Source organism: Cebus imitator, unplaced genomic scaffold (genome assembly GCF_001604975.1).
Source record: "Cebus imitator isolate Cc_AM_T3 unplaced genomic scaffold, Cebus_imitator-1.0 Scaffold273, whole genome shotgun sequence".
NCBI lineage: Eukaryota > Metazoa > Chordata > Mammalia > Primates > Cebidae > Cebus > Cebus imitator.
In genome coordinates, this window is record NW_016107588.1 from 1,373,472 (window position 1) to 1,386,040 (window position 12,569).

Here is a 12,569-nt window from a genome sequence, read left to right on the forward strand (position 1 = left end):
GTCCCAAACTGCTCTTGAGTTGACTGATGTCGTGACGTGGCTGGTTCTCAGTTCCAATGTCTTGATCCCTGCCTAAATCTCTACTCAGTTCCTTTGAAGATTCAGCCTTACCATTGGAGTCCTAGCCCTACCTTTGACTTGGAACTAGAACTCCCTTAGCCTGGACTGGCCTCACGCTCCATTGAAATCCAGATTCTCCTGCCTGAGCTCTCCCAGCCACCTATGCACTTGGGATCTCATGTATTTCTAGGCCAACCATCCTTCCTACTTTCATACTGAAACGATGTCAAGGAATTTGATTGTTCTTTCTTGTGGAAAAGATACAAACTGTGTCAGTGAAGCATCTTGGGGTTGGGGGTGGGGCACAGTGAAAAGGCAAGTTACTCTGTATGTCCCTTTCCATGACACACTCACAGGGGCTTGGGATGCTGGTGAGTGCCCATTGGTTGGCTTCTGCCAGGAATCGGGGCCTGGGTGTGCTGGGTGCAGAGTCTCCTGATATCACAGAGAGCCCCTGTTTTCAATAGAAGTGCAACAGAGTAGAGTCTAGACAGAGTATCAGAAACTTTCAGGATAATAATCATAATAATAGCTAGTGTTTTTCAAATGCCTACTCTGTTGTGTGTAGTGTGCTACGTGCTTACAGGCATTATCTCACTTAACTTTCCTAACAACACTACGATGAGGCACTATGATTAGCTGCATTTTATAGTGAAGTAACTGAGACACAGAGAGGCTATGTAACTTGCCCAAGGTCACATATCTGACTAGTGGTAAGGCTGGGTTCTGTGCTTGTTTTTATTTTCAGGAATTGAGTCAAATGTAAGTCCCCCTTCATTAAGCTGCTGGGATGGGAGCAGCAGGAGGGGCAGGACCTGGATGGGTGAAACAGCCAACAGGCTCCTGTGTAACTTCCTATGAAGAGGTAGATATCTCCAAATGTGTGGAAACAAATTGAGAATGTTCTGCTTGTGTTCCAACTGAAAGACATTTTCATTCTTAGTGAGTTTGCATCAAATTCTCATTTCGCTAGTCTTATACATTAGAGTATCAACCAATGGTACCATGTAGTTTTAACAAATGATCTAGTAGCTTCAGAGAAGCATTGGCCAGAGAAAGTTGGAATGCTTGGGACAGGCCTTGGTTGGCTGTCCATATCTATCTGGGGGAGAGGGGAGGTGTGAGCTGGCACTAAGAGACCCTCCACCTGTCTAACTTGGGCCAAGGCTGCTTGGGACTAAAAGAGAACCCAAAATGTTCACAGCAGCATTATTCACAATAGTCAAAAAGTGGAAAGAACTCAAGCATCCACCAATGGATGGGTAAATGAAATGTAGTTTATCTATGCAATGGAATATTATTCAGCCATAAAAAGGAATGAAGTACTGACCCATCCTACTACATTGATGAACCTGAAAATCTTATGCTAAGGGAAAAAAGCCAGATCCAAAGGTCATGTATTAAGAGATTCCATTTTTGTGAAATGTTCAGAATAGGCAAGTCCATAGAGAATGAAAGCAGATTCATAGTTTATAGGAGCTGGGAGGTTACACAGATTATAGTGACTACTGATTAGTATGAGGGTTCTTTTTGGGGTGTTGAAATTGTTCTGAAATTAGATAATGATGATTGCACAACTTTGTGTATATACAAAAAACTACTGAATTCTACACTTTAAAGGGTGAATATTATGGTATATGAAGTATATGAATTGCATCCCAATAAAAACAAACAAACAAAAACCAGAACAGCGGCAACAAAAAAGAGAACACACACTCCACACTTTTAAGTTCCAGAGCAAAACACTGTCTTATGGAGTTGTGCCATGGAAGAAAGACCTTAAGCTGAGAGGGAACCCAGCCTGGATTTAAGCCTTGGCATGACCTTGGACAAGTTATTTCACCTCTCTGGGCATCAATTTTCCCATCGATTTAATGACATTGTTATGAGAAAACATTTTCCTAATGAACTTTTGAAAACGATGTTATGCTTATTTAAAACTGGGCTCACTAGTTACAAGCAAGGTATTATTATAGTGCTGGAGGGTTAAACAGAGAGCTTAGAACGTTTGATGAAAGGCAACCTTCCATCATTGCCGCTGCAAATCAGAGAACTGAAGATACAGGCAGTACCCTCACGTGCGCAGAAGGATTACCCATTCCTGAGCAGAAACTGCTCACTTGCCGTCTGTCATTCCTCAGGGAATGTCCCAGGTTTTTTCTATTTGGATTGGATATCTTAATAGCTTTTAAATCTCAAATAAAGGGTTTCTGTGCACTCCAGTTATTTAGGGCTTCCTAAGAAGCCTTTTACAAAGAGACTTAATTAAAAATCCATTGGAATCTTAAACCTTGCACACTACACTCTATCCAATAAAGGACTCCCCCTTAACTATTCCAAAGTAATTGAACTTACTGCACATGAGACTTGTTTTGCCTTTGCAAACAGGAAGAGATTCTCTCCCTCATATGTATCCTTACAACTGATTCAATATCTGATTTTCTTAGTACTGGAGCAATGTTCAGAATCTTTATTAAGACAAGTTCATAAAAATAAGAAAATTAATTTAACTAGATACATATTTCTGTCCCCCTATATTACTAAAATATTCACATTTTTCCTCTTGTCTAGTATTGAAAACCCAAGTCCCACCAGGTCATGGTCAAGTAGTGTTCAAGCAGGGGCAGGGGCCGGGGGTCAGCTCACCCTCTCTCTCCTGCCTACTCCTCAATCCCAGGGCTGTTCAGACCACATCCGTAAGGAATTCTCGGGGCCCTAGGGTCACCTTATCTCAGAAGTGCAGCACAATGGAGTGTAGCAATGCCTGCTAAGGGTTTGCAAGCTCTCCTCACAGGCTTGTTTGGGGCGGAGGTACTCTTATGTCTTAAGTCAGTAGAATGCTTGTTTCCTTTTTTTCCCTCAAATGTATTTTGTTTGCTTATTTGATTTCAAAAGCGCTCCTTCCCACAAGTGAAGGTATTCAAACTCTGGGGGAACCAGCAAGAACAGCCTGATGTGCATCCTACAAAATCTTCCACTATGCGGACGGGCTTTTGACTGCCGGCCTCTCACCAGATCGCACAGCTGTGTAGGGGAGGACACTGGAGCTCCTTCACTAGCTGCAATTACGGGGAAAAATGCGAGAGCGCGCGGTTAGAGTTCCAGCCAGCGAGGAGCAGTGAGATAATGAATGTGAAAAGCCTCCAGGCTGGACATTGTAATTCGCGCCCGATTCAGTTCAAGGAAGTGAAAGCCGCAGGATTGTGGAGGGGGCTTCATTTTTCAAACAGGGGAACACATTCCCACTTTAGGTTTTTTAGCTAGAGACAGTGTTTGCAATCTTGGTTTTCAACAGTGTCTGTTTTTCTTTTTTTTCGTTAAAGGGTTTAACGTTGAAGTCTGTCGCGGAGCCAGCCCCTACCACCCTGCTTTGTCCGTCCCCCCACCCACCCCGGGGCAAGAGGGCGGCTGTGTCCAGACGATGGCGCTCCTGGCCAGTGCAACCCCCTGTCCCCTACTGTGGCAAGAAGACTAGTCTGGAACAAGTTTCAAGGTGTTTACTGAGATTTTGGAAGGCTTCTCGTCCGTAGCCGTAACTTTTAGCAGGCGGCAAAAATGCATTCCCATGACCAAGGGCATTTTTGTTGTTGAAGGAACGAGTGTCAGAATCGCACCCCTTTAGTTTTGCCCAAATATTCGAATTTTCCGTGGTCCCTGTGCGGCGAGATCCTGGGAGCACCGCCGGGTAACCGTGACGCACCGGAACAGAGATCCGCATTGTGGACCGCGGGGTCGGGGCGGTGGGCGCGGCCTCAGAGGGATGGGGTCGAAACGAGAACCCCAGAAGGGGATGGGAAAGTGGAAAGACCTAGATGAATCCTGACTGAGGCAGGGGTCGCCGGTCAGCCAGCGGCTTCTTGGCTTTGCCGCCTGACACCTCCGCACCATTCCCACAGCTGCAGCGCAGCTCCCTCAGCCTGCCTGACTGCCCCGTACCGCTCAGTAGAGCGCACCTCGAGAGGGGAGCGGAGTGAGAGCCTCTCGTCCTGGGTTTCCTCGAGAAGAGGGGGCCCAATAAAAGAGCTTTATTGCCTGCTTTACTTTTTCCCAAAGCGTCCCGTGGCTCCCGCCGCTGGGCTACCCGCAGCTGGGAAGGAGACTAGCTTCCGCTCCCGTTCGCCCCAAAGCTGAGGACCGAGTGGCCACCGCTGCCTTCCCTGGGTCCCAGGGTGCAGACCCGCTCCCTGCTTCCAGAGCTGGGCGCAGGGTACATCTCTTTATGGAGAGTGCAAGACCTGGACCGGAATAAGCGGCTCCTCCCGGCTGCCGGTAAGGGAGCCAAGCGGCTCCTGACGAGAACAGGAGCTGGGATAACTTCCCTAGGGATTACGGACCCAGATTGGGGTTGGGAGCTCCGAGCAGTAGTCCCCAGTTCCCCGCGGGGCACAGAAGGCTCTAGACAGGCAAGGGCATGGGGTGTGAGATGGACCTCACAAGGATACTGCAGAGGCAACCATCTAGGGTTTAAGGGGCCACCGGCTGTCCCCCACATCCTGCTGGGGGCTGCGGACTGGCTTGGGCTGAAACCAGATCATTTGAAAGACCCCTTGCTCCCGCTCCCTCTGCAATCTATGTCTCTTTGCCAGGTGTTTGCACTAGAGGAGGGAGGGAGAAGAACTTGCTAGAAACGAATGCGCAGCGGCTGGTGGGGAGGGGGAGGTGGACTCCGAGCTAGTAACGATGCTTGCAAGGTACCTGGGAGATTGAAAGGCAGGGAGGGCTGGCTAGAGGGGAAGCACTTACAAGGCAGTCGGAAGCAAGACGACACCTAACTGTGGATTTGTCCAAAAATAGAGGGTGGCCAAGGCGGGGGTGTTCAGGGAACTCTGATTGGTCGAGGGGAGGGATTTGGGGTGGGGCTGGCCGCCTCTTGAGGCTTTAAAAGCTCATCGGAGAGGGGCGGGATGCTGTCATTTGCTTTCCGACTCTCAGAGAGGGAGGCACGCTTTCCTGGAGCTCCTGGTGACAGAGCAGGTGTTCGCTGTCTGGACTCAGCTGCTGATCCTGAGCCTGCTGGGAGATCTTAACGATCTCCAGCAGCAACATGGGGCCTACCCTAGCGGTTCCCACCCCATATGGCTGTATTGGCTGTAAGCTACCCCAGCCAGACTACCCACCGGCTCTAATCATCTTTATGTTCTGCGCAATGGTTATCACCATTGTCGTGGACCTAATCGGAAACTCCATGGTCATTTTGGCTGTGACGAAGAACAAGAAGCTCCGGAATTCTGGTAAGCCACCCTTTCTTTTCCCTACCCAGTGTGCAGCGACTTGCAACCCCTTGGGCGTTAGTTTTTGAGCACCCTGAATAGAGAATCTATGGATAGTGCACTCACATTGAACATCCCTACTCCCAAATTCCCTGAAAGCCTGGGGGTGGTGGTATTCTGGCTGGGCCCTCTAAACGTAGAGGTTCTCAAGGCCAAGAGAGCTCAGAGAATTAGCTTTGGGCACCAAGTTCCCGTGGTGCGCGGCAGCCCGAGGATCCCTGTTCCGTCCGGGCCTGATGCGGACGGATCCAGCACCCGAGCGGGAAAGTCAGGAGGGCTGCCCGGGGACAGCAAGCCTAGCCGAACGCAGCAAGGGCTGCCGCGGTGAGGCAACGCGGACCAAACTGACGCGGAGGGAGCAGCGGGGCTGCGATCTGCTCCGTGAAAGTTAAGTTGGCGGCGGCCGCGGCGGCGCTTACCAGAGCGCAACGCAGTGGCTTCTCCCTAGCCCGGCCAAGACCCCGCTCGCCGCAGCTCTGGGGCTACAGAGCGGCTCCAGGGCAGATCCCGGGCGGCGGAGTACAGACCCCCGCGCGAGAGAATTAAGCAGGGAGGTCTGAGCCCGCCGGAGCCGAGTTCCGTGCGCCTGTCCCAGGGCGCGGCAGAGAGGGGCGAGCGGCGGGTTGGGTACAGCAGGCGGTGGCAGCGACGGCGGCAGTGGCAGCGGAGACCCCGAGGTCCGTAAGCGGGGAACAGGAACCGGAGGTCGCAGGGCAGGCCGGCGGAGAGGCTTGGGAGCTGAGCGTTGCTGGGGGTGGAGGGATAGAAGGCGGTAAAACCGAGTAGGGATTGGCGCGAGGGCGACGAGAGAGCTCTGAAGGGGAGATGGGGGACTCAGAGAGGATGCAAAGGGCTCGGGTCTGGGAACCGCTAGCAGGACTTCCCCCGCTGCCAGCCACTGCCGAGGGGGAGGGTGCGGGAGGCCGGGGGCAGGGGGCCGGGGGGCGGGCGGCGAGCAGGGCTGGAGGGAAACGTGGGAGGAAGCCCGGCGCTGCGACCTGTGCTGGGGGTGGGGGCGGCAGAAAATGCAAAGCCGCTAGTCTGGTTTACAGGTTGGGCGAGAGAGGGCTCTGGAGGGGAGGGGAAGGGGCAAGGGGGCCCGAACTCCTTGTTCAGGTTGGGGGAGGAAGGGGCGGCGCCTGGAATTTCCTCCGCCTGGGTCTCATTCGGCTGGGGTTGAGGAGTTGGGACCAAAAGGGGTCCGAGAGGGTGGGAGACAACTGGATTCTCACTGGTGGGAATGGAGGCGGCCGGGGTCTGTGCGATTACTTTGCTTGGGCAAGGACTCAGGAACACCGAACAAGTTTCAAAACGCACTCACTGGCACACAGTCATTAAAAGTTTTCTTCAAAGTCTGGTGGGTGTCTCCGATTTCTTCTTCGTCTCCCGGAGTCGTGGGGCGACACACTAGGACTTCACCTTCACCCTTGCGGTGCGTCCCGAGGTGCAGATCCATGGAGTCCCTGGGGGGACCTGCAAAGCCCATTTTCTTTCCTTTACATTTCTTCTTCTTTTCTTGCTGTTTCTCCTTCTTCCTTCCTCCTATAATTCAAATAAAGGCTTTTATGGTTGTTGTGGTTTTGTTTTTAAGGCTTTCCCCCTTCTCTTTTCCGATGCACTTCCCTGAATTCATTACTTTGAGGGAAAACCCTAGAAAGAACCTCTTCGGTAGAAAGTGCTGAGGCCGAGTCTTGGCAGCGCTGGTGGAAGGAGGCACAAGCATCCACACCTTTGCCCTTTTCAAAAGCGCTCATTTTCTCCTCGTCCAAGACGAAGTGCAATATTTTGCCAAACCAATGCTAATTAGCAACGAGGTGTTTCCAAAGAAAGAGGGCTCTGCGCCTGCACTTGGCCTCTTCCTTCTCCTTTTTGTGAAAGGTTTTACAAAAACGCTCCCACCTCAGCCCTATAAGACCTGAGTGGGGGTGATTCTTCTTCGCTATCCTGTTTAATTCCTGCAGGCTCCAGTAAAGTTCAGTGCCCGGGGCCGGGAGCCCTGTGAAGGGCTCTGAATGTGCCAGTCCTCGGCTCTGCGCGTGGACGGGACGTGAAACTGAAACGGGCACTTCTGCAAATTTGCAGGAATTTTTCTCCCATTACCGCCCCCCTTCCCCCACCACCTCGCGCCACCCTCCCCTCTCGCTCTCTCACCACTTCTTTGGTCTCAGACTAAATTTTACAGGGCTTCCCTGCTTCCCCTCAGTTTTCGCTCTTAGGTTACCTCAGGAGCGGTAAGTATTTGACTTGGCCATGTTTTAGATTACTGCTTGATCCCACCGGAAAAGACTGTTTAAGAAGATGGTCTCTAATGCCTTTTCTCAGAATCTTCTCTCTAGTAATGTGTTCGTTATAAATGCAATGCTAGACTTTAGGAGGGAGATGGCTAATTTATCTTTTTCTAATTACGTTACTATGCTTTTTTTTTTTGTTTGCTTTATTTTATTTTTTTTTAGTTTGAGGCTTCCCTCCAGTGTCTCTCCTTGTCCCCCACTCTCCAGCCTCCTTCCTAAGGACAGGTCCCTCTAGCTCACCTCTACTCCCCTCCTCCTTCTCCCTCCTCCTCACCTCCAGTGAGGTAAGCGTTTGCTTTTTGTTTTTCTCTAAGATGGTGGCAGCAGGGTCCTGTCTGAGTGTGAAGGCTCCTGGTAGGGCTTTTGTGCTCACTGCTGTCTGTCTTATGTTCACTTCTTTCTCATAGCAGAGATGACGTCGTTCTGAAAGGAAAGAAAGGTGGGCAAAGTTCAGGTCTCCCAAACCTGGCTGCTCATCAGAGCCATGTAGGACCTGCTTGTAAATAAAAACCCAACTGCATTTCTTTAAAAGATTTCCAGAATTCTAAATGGTCATAATGCAGCTGGCCTTCCCCTGCACCTTAAATGTGTACATTTCTGTACTTAAATCATTTATTCTTCTCTGTCTTTCCCCTTTCTCCCTCCCTTGTTATGTTTTTCAGGCAACATGTTTGTGGTCAGTCTCTCTGTGGCTGATATGCTGGTGGCCATCTACCCATACCCTTTGATGCTGCATGCCATGTCCATTGGGGGCTGGGATCTGAGCCAGTTACAGTGCCAGATGGTCGGCTTCATCACAGGGCTGAGTGTGGTTGGCTCCATCTTCAACATCGTGGCAATCGCCATCAACCGTTACTGCTACATCTGCCACAGCCTCCAGTACGAGCGGATCTTCAGTGTGCGCAATACCTGCATCTACCTGGTTGTCACCTGGATCATGACCATCCTGGCTGTCCTGCCCAACATGTACATTGGCACCATCGAGTACGATCCTCGCACCTACAGCTGCATCTTCAACTATCTGAACAACCCTGTCTTCGCCGTTACCATCGTCTGCATCCACTTTGTCCTTCCTCTCCTCGTCGTGGGTTTCTGCTATGTGAGGATCTGGACCAAAGTCCTGGCGGCCCGTGACCCTGCCGGGCAGAATCCTGACAACCAGCTTGCTGAGGTTCGCAATTTTCTAACCATGTTTGTGATATTCCTCCTCTTTGCAGTGTGCTGGTGCCCTATCAATGTGCTCACTGTCTTGGTGGCTGTCAGTCCGAAAGAGATGGCAGGCAAGATCCCGAACTGGCTTTATCTTGCAGCCTACTTCATAGCCTACTTCAACAGCTGCCTCAACGCTGTCATCTATGGGGTCCTCAATGAAAATTTCCGAAGAGAATACTGGACCATCTTCCATGCTATGCGGCACCCTATCCTATTCTTCTCTGGCCTCATCACTGATATTCGTGAGATGCAGGAGGCCCGTGCCCTGGCCCGCACCCGTGCCCGTGCTCGTGACCAAGCCCCTGAACAAGCCCTTGAACAAGACAGTCCCCATGCCTGTCCTGCTGTGGAGGAAACTCTGACGAATGTCCGGAATGTTCCACTACCTGGTGATGCTGCAGCTGGCCACCCCGACCATGTCTCTGGCCACCCTAAGCCCCATTCCAGATCCTCCTCTGCCTATCGCAAATCTGCCTCTACCCACCACAGAACTGTCTTTAGCTACTCCAAGGCTGCCTCTGGCCACTTCAAGCCTGTCTCTGGCCACTCCAAGCCTGCCTCTGGTTACCCCAAGTCTGCCACTGTCTACCCTAAGCCTGCCTCTGTCCATTTCAAGCCTGCCTGTGTCCATTTCAAGGGTGACTCTGTTCATTTCAAGCCTGCTTCCAGCCACCCTAAGCCCATCACTGGTCACTGTGTCTCTGCTGGCAGCCACTCCAAGTCTGCCTTCAGTGCTGCCACCAGCCATCCTAAACCTACCACTGGCCACATCAAGCCTGCTTCCAGCCATGCTCAGCCCACTGCTGCTGACTATCCCGAGCCTGCCACCACCAGCCACCCTGAGCCTGCTGCTGCTGACCACCCTGAGCTCTCTGCCTCCCACTGCTCCGAGATCCCTGCCATTGCCCACCCTGAGTCTGATGACAGTGACCTCCCTGAGTCAGCCTCTAGTCCTGCCACTGTGCCCACCAAGCCTGCTGTCAGCCAGCTGGAGCCTGACACCGTCGCTGACATTCCTGACACTACTGTAGTCACCACTGCTACTAATGATGACCATGATGTTGTGGTTATTGATGTTGAAGATTATTCAGATGAAATGGCTGTGTGAAAAATGCTCTCGTGGGTGGCCAGGCAATGGTTCCCTTTCCAGTTTGTTTTGCATACGTAATCCAAAGTGAGATACCTTACTGCATCTACACACAGACACTGACACATAGATATGGTGTAAGCTACATCCACCTATCAGGCATACTCCTCCTTTACTTAATGTACTCTATAAAAGTGTGTGTGAGTGAGTGTGTATGTGCTTGCTATTTTGGAGACCTTAATTTCCCTCAAATTTGACATCTGCTGTTCCAAGCCTCCCTTTCCTTCTATGGTCGACCTTCAGCCCTCAGTGATCCCTGATGTTAGACTGATTTTTTCCCACTCCTGTGTCCCTCCTCCCCTTTCCTCATTTCCTCTGCCTTGTTCCTTCTTTCTTCTCCCATTCCCCAAGGGGGTTGGGAGAGGGTTGCATGCGCAATGGTAAAAGTGTGTTGTGGTGAAGGCTTCCGTTAATATGACTGCACAGCTTTATGATCTTAAATGTGTACCTCTATATTGGACTTTAAACAGCAGTCAGAAAAGTGGTTGTGATCAAGTACAAGTACTTGAAAGTTTCTTTCCTGAATTTCGGCAACAACATATGACCCATATTTGAAGAATACAATTTGATGAGCTCTTATTAAAATGCATTTTTTTATGCCTATGAGATCAAATGGCAAAAGGAAAGATATGGGCACACCAAATTATTTCTGTTTTGTGAAAGTTCAAACATTGGTGCTTTTTATAGTCAAACATGGTTGCAAATGATAAGATGTTTTTACCTTATTTGTAATTATTTACCTCTTTTAGCGTTTGCCAGGATTTTTTTTTTCATTTAGTTCCAGAGAAACAAATCCATTCATAAACTAGTTTCTTCTCCCAAAATCCAATCTTTCAGTTGCCAGGATGAATTACGGTAATGTTTTTAATATTGTAAATCATAACTACTCTTTACCACAGAGATTTTTTTTTTAAACAGCCTGGTGTGTTTACACAGTTTTTACATTTCTTTTTTCATTCAAAAGGGAATTCAAAGTAATAACTGGCAGCAAGAAGCAAATGAAGTACTGCTGGGAGGTTGTAAATGAGCATTCCTCCTGGATGGTGAGGGGGGCAAGGAGGAGAAAGAGATGCCAACACCAGCCAATCCCACCAAACTTGGCTAAGGTTCAGTGATGCACAATGTTAAGTTGTAGATGTCTTGTATCAGCACACTTGACAGACCAGGAAATGATTTTTCTCCACAATTCAAGAAAGAAAAAACTGCTGTTTAATAGACATTTCAATTGCTGATTCAAATAGACACTTTAAGCAAAGTTTACTGTATGAAAGCTTGTGAGGATAAGTGGAAATGCATTATTCTGCCTTAATTCTATTCTGTATTTGTGGTAGCAATTAAATAAAAGTGTTTTGTGGCTTTAGTTTGTGGTTTGTTAATAAATTCATTTCTCCACTGGAGTTACTTATGGGGAGGGGGTACAGGGTGAGGGGTGGCAAAGCACTGACCTTGGGGGAATCAGAAGACTTGGGTGCAAGTTCCATCCCTCCTACCAACTTGCCGTTTGCCAGAGTAAGTCCCTTGACCCCACTCACTTCAGTCCCTTTACTTAGCAAACTGTGGAGAGGCGGGGGGCGGGGGGGGGGTAGGAGAGCATGCTGGGGTTGGTATGTTCTTCACACTAGTACAGCGACATTGGATGACCTAGCCTGCCTGCTCTTGGATTTCTGGACTGTACCTGACATGGCTTCTGAAAACAGACCCCTCTTTACCCCCCTGAAAGGAGTGAATCCAGGCCCCCAATAATGTCACGACCCAAAAGGCTGCTGGGAAGAAGAAACAGTTCGTGAGGCAGTGGGAGAGGCACAGGACTGAGAGACACCTGGACACAGGGAGGGGAGCATCACGCACTGGGGTATGTCAAGGGGAAATAGGGGAGGACAGCAGGGGGTTGGGAGTTGGGGAGAGATAGCATGGGAAGAAATGACAGATATTTTTAATGCCCTAGTTAAAGTGGTTTGAGCCATCAAGGGCTGCCTGAATCCTGTGCCAAATTTCTGCGCAGAAAACATAACTAAAAGGGGTGTTTATTCATGTCCTTACAAACTGGTCACGGTCAGCTCCCCTCTCCATGCTTTCCATGTTCTTAGTCTCCATTCACACCCAAGAAGTTGCTTTGTGTGAGACTGCAAGTGTCCAAACCAAGGGTACTGTGTCCCAATGCTCCTAACTGGCACTCTCCAGGGGGTTGCGGGGTACAAGGTTTTGAAAGGAGATGAGACAGGTGACGAAAATTATCTGCCATTATTACAGCTTTGTTTTACACTTTTCCCCCAGTGCCTGAAACAACACCACTCACACCAAGTCTCCTGAAAGTCATACCGAGTTTACTGAAAGCAGTCACTTCGGCCATCTCTGCTTATTTCCTGCAGCTGCCCTCACCAAACTTGCCTGCGCCACTGCGCCGCGCCTCCGCCTCCGCGCCCGTAATCACCTGCCCAGAAGCAAGCAGCACTTCCAGCCCAGTTCCTTCTCAGTTCATTCACAGCCCCCTCTCCCTTATCCTGTTCCCCTTCACTCTCAAAAGCAATTAAGCTTCCCAAACGCAGCTCTGATTTACCCCACCCACTTTGAGTGACCAAGGCAAGAAGC

General features: G+C 49.9%; 1 protein-coding gene and 1 long non-coding RNA gene across 2 annotated transcripts; one reads left to right on the top strand and one right to left on the bottom strand.

The window, feature by feature from the left end:
- Positions 1-3,565: 3,565 nt before the first annotated feature.
- On the bottom strand, positions 3,566-6,215 carry LOC108284214. Its single transcript, XR_001817137.2, has 3 exons — positions 5,750-6,215; positions 5,178-5,258; positions 3,566-4,655 (listed from the first exon to the last, which is right to left on the bottom strand). It is a non-coding gene; the product is annotated as an uncharacterized LOC108284214 (long non-coding RNA).
- On the top strand, positions 4,967-9,967 carry GPR50 (G protein-coupled receptor 50). The gene is made up of 2 exons (XM_017500884.2): positions 4,967-5,291; positions 8,284-9,967. Exons 1-2 carry the CDS (start codon positions 5,105-5,107, stop codon positions 9,939-9,941), a joined length of 1,845 nt encoding a protein of 614 aa, XP_017356373.1. The 5' UTR covers positions 4,967-5,104; the 3' UTR covers positions 9,942-9,967.
- Positions 9,968-12,569: the final 2,602 nt, after the last annotated feature.